This window comes from Musa acuminata, chromosome BXJ2-6 (assembly GCF_036884655.1).
Source record: "Musa acuminata AAA Group cultivar baxijiao chromosome BXJ2-6, Cavendish_Baxijiao_AAA, whole genome shotgun sequence".
Classification (NCBI taxonomy): Eukaryota; Viridiplantae; Streptophyta; class Magnoliopsida; order Zingiberales; family Musaceae; genus Musa; species Musa acuminata.
In genome coordinates, this window is record NC_088343.1 from 270001 (window position 1) to 276480 (window position 6480).

The 6480-nt window shown below is 36.6% G+C and overlaps 1 protein-coding gene across 2 annotated transcripts in view; it reads left to right on the forward strand.

Annotated features, from left to right (window-relative positions):
• Positions 1 to 5059, forward strand: part of LOC135614046 (uncharacterized) — a 6452-nt gene extending 1393 nt beyond the window's left edge. Inside the window, exons 2-4 of one of the 2 annotated variants that reach the window (XM_065111044.1) lie at positions 1 to 1967; positions 2053 to 2441; positions 2514 to 5059. The exon at positions 1 to 1967 is cut by the window's left edge and continues 288 nt beyond it. In XM_065111044.1, the coding sequence (XP_064967116.1) occupies positions 1 to 1967; positions 2053 to 2441; positions 2514 to 4631 (4474 nt within the window). In that variant the 3' untranslated portion in view covers positions 4632 to 5059. Of the gene's footprint in view, positions 1968 to 2052 lie in introns of both variants that reach the window. The other variant, XM_065111043.1, reaches the window with a different exon arrangement.
• The last annotated feature ends 1421 nt before the right edge of the window (positions 5060 to 6480 follow it).

The following is a 6480-nucleotide window of genomic DNA, read 5'->3' on the forward strand; positions in this document are numbered from 1 at the left end:
AAGGACTCGGGAAGTTTCTTCTGTGGAAATTAGGAGCTCTGTTAGTCATCTGTGTCTCAAGAAAGATGAGAACTTAACAGTTGAGAACCATGTAGAAAACAGAACTTATTATGACGACATTGTGCCCAGAGAGACAATTCCTTGTGAAGAAAAGTCTAGTGCAGATGTGCGTATCTATCAGGCATTAGAACAATATGAAGGAACTGAGAGGATTGATACTATCGTGGGTGACAGTGCATCAGGTGTGCAAGTGAAGAAAGACAGGTATGATGAGGAAGTGATTCAAGAAGAAGAAACTCTATGTCAAGAGGTTTCCGAGAACAGAGATCTTTTTGTTGGGAAGACAGCCATAGATGTGGCAGAAGTGAGTAAAGATATCAGTTCTTTTGATACTAAGGAAATACAAGAAACTGAGGACCTTAAGTTGGAGACTGGTGAACCCAAATTGGACCACCATCCTGACTCTTCTCTAGGATTGAGTTGGCAGTCCATTGATGATCACCATTCTTCTTCAGACACTGAATCGGATAGAGCAGAGAGTTCCTCTCCTGATGCTTCTATTACTGACATCATTCCAATGCTTGATGAACTTCACCCTCTTCTAGATTCTGAACATCCTCAGCATGTTTCTATTCCCAAGTCAGATGCAGCCTCTGAAGGGTCGTCGCTTGATGATGAACCGGATGACAATAGTATCGATGAAGAAGCTGAAATTCATGATGAGGAAGAAGATGATGAAGCACAAGAGAAAGATGATGGGACTGAAGCTGCAGTTAAATGGACAGAAGATGATCAGAAAAACTTCATGGATCTCGGATCTTCTGAATTAGAAAGGAATCAGAGATTAGAAAGCTTAATTGCAAAGCAAAAAGAAAAGAAGAATCTGTCATTTGTGATGGACAGAAATCTTATTGACTTGGATGTTAATGCCTCTTTTCCTGGTATGGAGAAATTATCACGCTTTCGTGTCCAAGTTCCACCCATTTCGGCACCAAGGAGGAATCCTTTCGATGTTCCATATGATTCAGAGGAAACATTTGATTTACCACCAATGCCAGGCTCTGCTCCCTCTTCTCTGCTACCCAGAAGAAATCCTTTTGATCTTTTCTATGATCAGCAGGAACAAAACAGCAGCCTTACAGATGAGACTTGGAGTCACCAGGATTTTGTGTCAGCTCCACAGCATGAGATGTTAGTTAGAAGAAATGAGACCTTTAGCTTAAGAAGAAAGGAATTTAAACAAGAGAGAGGTCATTCGAGATTGAAGCCCTACTTCGTTGCAGAGAAATTGGATTCAGAAGAGGGAAGTTCTACATTCCAGAGACAATATAGTGACAGAAATGAGTCGAAAGTGAGTTCTATTCCAGAATCTGACACAGATTTTTCAGTTACTGATCAGGAATATAACAGAGAGCTAGAAGAACAGGTATTCGATCAGGAAACAGAACTTTTGTGTCCTGGTAAACATGATGCTGATGCTGTGGAACATGAAAGTCACACATCTGAAGAAACAGAATCAGTTGATATTGAACAAGAGAAGACTGAGCATGTAACTGATGATCGTGAGATTGGTGTGGATACTAACCTCACTGCACAAGAAAATGAAAAGGTCAGTGCGGCTGGTGAAGCTTTTGCAGCTTTGGAAGAAGATGTTAAAGAAGAAATACACTTAGATGTACTCAATTTGAATTCTAAGCAATTGGAACTGACTGAACAGAAGTATGCTGGGCCAAATTCCTCAAATTCATCATGGGAAGATGAGAAATGTTTTAAAACAACCTTATCTGGACAGCCACATAAATTGGAACAAACGAAGAATTTCAGTACATTTGCTTTTGCAGAATTTGATCATTCAAAAGGTGCCGATACAGTTTCTGCTTTTGCAGAAACCATGTATGATTCTAGCGCACTAGCAGCTGGAGAATCTTTCTATAAACTATCAACATTTGATGCTCGACCTGATGCAAGTAAGTGAGCTCCTTCTGTGACCAGTGAGCATATAAGAAAATTCCTTTAGGTCATTTCCTGTAATGAAGTTTTTTCTGGATGCAGATCAAGGTGTTAATGATGATTCTTCAGTGACGTTTGACATGCAGAAGGAAGATTCGGAAGTTGCTTCTTTTCCAAGGGCATTTGATGGAAATTCTGCCTCAGGAATTGGAGATCTGGTATCGGTTAATGCAATAAATGATGTTGGGCCATTTATATTATCCCAGAGTTTAACTTCCATAGAAGAAAATGAAACAAGATCAAGTGTGATCACCGAAATTACCAAATATAATGATGTCGAAGTTGAACTGTCAACTGCTCAAGAAGATTCCAGCCTTCCAATTTCATACATGATACAAGAGCCCACAGAAGCTGCCAGTGATGATCACCTGGCTCAATCAAGAGAAGTTCCAATTAATGTGGATGTGAGTCACAGCATAGAAAGAGAGGAGGTGATCAAATCTACACCTTGTTCTTCTGATATCTTAATCTTATCTGATGACCCACTTTCATGTGAATTTCAGATAGTATTGCCATCCATAGAGAAGTACAGCTTGCCTTCTGATGATATTGGTGTTGAAAAGTCACGAGTCAAAACTTTGGATTTTCCTTCATTTTTTGAGGAGAATCAAGATGATATTGAACATAAAGAAGAGAATTCAGGCTTCACAAATCATTATCAAGTTGTTGGTTTAACTGAGTTACAGATAAATGAAGATCTCAAGGTTCTTGAATCTGATACTGAACAGGAGGCCTATTTCTCACAGAAACCTGAACAGGAAACTGGTCAAACCGATGATAATTTCACTCCTTTTCACAAGTCCAAAGATATCACTTCTGAGTTCTCTGCTGCTGTTACTATTCATGATGGTAGTTTGGCTGGCTTACAGTTGATTGAACTGACAGAAAGCACAGACTCGATTGTTTCAGAGATGACGTCTGAAGTCAAGGTCCAGTCCAGCACTGATCTGTCTAGATCAAGAGATGGCATCAAGAGTCCAACCCTAACCAAACATGAAGCTGGTTCTCTGAAGATGATAAACAGTTCTAATGAGGAATCTGATGAGGTTCATCCTGTGGTTCTAGAGGCTGATGAAATAGATGAGAATTTGCCCACAGAGTTGGATGAACTTGGGGATTTTCATACAGAAGAACTGACTAATCATCAAGGATCAGAAATGATGTTTCAAACTGAAGGCCATTCTGAAGATACTAGTTCTGGTACCGCAAGTTCTTTTGTTGATGACTACACTCAGCTGCAAGTTTCTGAAGGCAGATCCATTCTGCATGCTGATAGGTCAGTCAACCAATCCTCTGAAGCCAATTTTGATAAGTGTCAGGGGCTGAGTTCATTGGTCAATCAACCTGGAGTAATGGAATTAGAAATTCATTCTTCATTTGCTTCCAGTATTGACCCTGAGCAGACTGTTTACAATCCTAAGATTCATGTTCTAGAGGCAAGCCCAGTTCATGAGGTTGGTTCAACATCTAATCAGCTACTTGAAATAGATACTGCTCAACGAAATATGAAGCAAACTGTGATGGAGTCAGAGCTTCTAGTAGTTGAAGCACGATCTGTTGAAGATATTCATTTAGCTTTCAAACAAATTAGTGAAGTATGTCCTCAAAAACCTGTATTTCATGAAGCTGGATCTCAAAATTTACAGGTTACTGAGCATCTAGATGCAAAGCAAAGACAATCAGATATGCATGTTATTGAAGCAAAATCTATTGAAGACATAGGCTTGGCTTTTAGCGAGCTTTCACATAACACCAGCAAGAAAACCCAAGAAATTAGTGAAGAAAGTCATCACAAACCTATACATCAAGAAGTTGGATCTCCAAATTTCGAGGGTACAGAGCATCTGGATGCAAAGAAAATACAATCAGATCTGCATGTTGTTGAAGCAAAATCTATTGATGACATAGGCTTGGCTTTTACTGAGCTTTCGCACAGCACCAGAAAGAAAGCCCAAGAAATCAGTGAAGTCAATCTTCACAAACCTATATATCAAGAAGTTGGATCTCAAAATTTCAAGGGTGCTGAGCATCTGGATGCAAAGCATATACAATCAGATCTGCATGTTATTGAAGCAAAATCTATTGAAGACATAGGCTTGGCTTTTAGTGAGCTCTCACATAACACCAGCAAGAAAGCCCAAGAAATTAATGAAGAAAGTCTTCACAAACCTGTATATCAAGAAGTTGGTTCTCCAAATTTCACGAGTAGTGAGCATATAGATGCAAAGCAAATACAATCAGATCTGCATGTTATTGAAGCAAAATCTATTGAAGACATAAGCTCGGCTTTTAGTGAGCTTTCACATAACACCAGCAACAAAGCCCCAACAGTGATGGAAACAGTAGATGGATCTGTAGAAGTCAATGCAAGCAGAAGACAACTGGAAACTCAGGTAGTTGAGGTGCAATCTGCTGTTGAGATTAAGGAAGCTGTAACAACAGAAAGTAGCTCAAACATGGAACGATTAGGTGAAAAATCAAAAGTCGAAATAGTGGGTGATGTATCTGCCTCCAAAGCATTAACCACAAGTAGGACACAAAAGAAACACAAGCATAGGCAGACTGTTTCAAGCTCAAGCTCTAGCTCAAGTGATTCAGACTTTCATGAAAGTGAAAAATAAGAAGATAATGGTTCTGGCTTCTGTTCTTATATCTTTTTCCACAGTTGTTATGTTCAGGGTCCATCCGGAGTTGTTTCCTTTACCAAGCTGGCTATTTGAATTTGCAGGTAGACATGTTGAAAATCTTTTGGGCTCTCTAATGTTGAGGTTTTAGTGCAGTTGATTCTTGGTGTATAGTTTCACTGTGATCCCTATATGTCTTATTTTTCATTTTTTTGTAGTTTGTTGCTGGAGTAGAAATTTATGTTTGGTTGATAATTTTTTGTCTTGTAATGTATTTTCTTTATTCCCTTATAGATTTTTCTCTTTTCATCGGTTTGTTATTGGAGTGAGAGTCTTTTGTGTAACTGTTCTTTTTGAGTCTCGCAGTGCAAATATCTGCAGAAGCTAGTGAGTATTCCTAGTGACTGAATTTCTCCGAGCGGTCACTACTTGTGTTCACTAATGTATTTTAATTAATTTTATTTTGGTAAACATGTAATGATATCTTGTTCTACTCTAGAATTATTGTTCTTCTTTTGTGTCTAAATATGTTTCACTGATTGCTGTGTATTGTTTGGTTTTGTATTTGGTTTCATAATGAGATTTCAACTTGAATAATGATAAGGTTAGTCTTATTGGTAATATCTTATGTAAACTATATCTTCATTTAATCTTTGAGTAAGTTTCATCTTTTTTTCTCATGACAAGCTTAATTCTAATATTTCCTTTTCATTTGGGAAAGTATAAATGCTATAAATGGTTTTCATAGCAAGAGCTGATATTAGTTTTGATTCTTGTTATTTTTTCACTCATGCTAGTGATTTCATATCTATTAGAAGCCTACTTTCTTAGTATTTCTACTAGTGATGCTTTAAGTTGTTCTACTTTTTATGTTGAAAGTTGTTGCATGGTCAATCTTTTGTGTAATGTTTTTTAAGTTATGTTATAGTGTTTTTATATTGTTACACTGTAACATAATATAAAAAATACTATGATTGTAATACAATACAAGAAATATTAGATTTTAGTTTTTTTTACTATATTACTGTTTTATTAGAATTATTGAAAACACTATAATACAGTAAAAAAAAACTAGATCGATTTATCCTATCCATCGATCCACATAAAAAAAAGGAGAGAAAAGAGGGTAAGTGGTGGTCGGTATTAGACAAAAAAAAAAAAAAGGAATGATGCTATTAGAGGATTTTGAAAATGGAATGTATTTTTCAAAAACCCAAAAGAGGATATTTTCTTGTATATATATATATATATATACCACTTGAGTTAGCTGACGAGTATTACTATATTCTTATATCCTTTTGAGACCTATAAATATTCCATTTATACTTCGTTGATAGCTCTCTCTTTGAGTATTATTTGAGTGTCTTCCTCCCTCTTAAGTTTAGTTGTGATACTAAGTTGTAAGAGATGAGAAATCTCTCGTAAAACAATTAGTGTGGAGATTCTTTCCTAAATTTATAAAAAAATGAAAAGTGATAATAGTTGATTTTGCCCAAAGAAAAATCGGTATTAAAAGTCGATGAACTCGAGAAGAGAAATCAGAAATTGAAATAAGTTGAGAAGACAAATCGCTACAAATTGGTTTATATTCGTTAGTATGACATTAATCCACCCTCTCTTTTAGTATCAGTAAGATATGTTCAATTTGACTGTTATAGTTATTAGCCATCCAATTTAAAATCTTTTGTGGGGGTTATAAGAGTATCCCCTATTTGTTTCTTCAAATTTAAAATTAAGATTTCATATTTGTTTCTTCAAATTTAGGAAATGAATGAGATACAATTTATACAATGTCAATGCCCGATAATTATTTGGTGGTGCAGGCAACACGACATTGATTGTCATT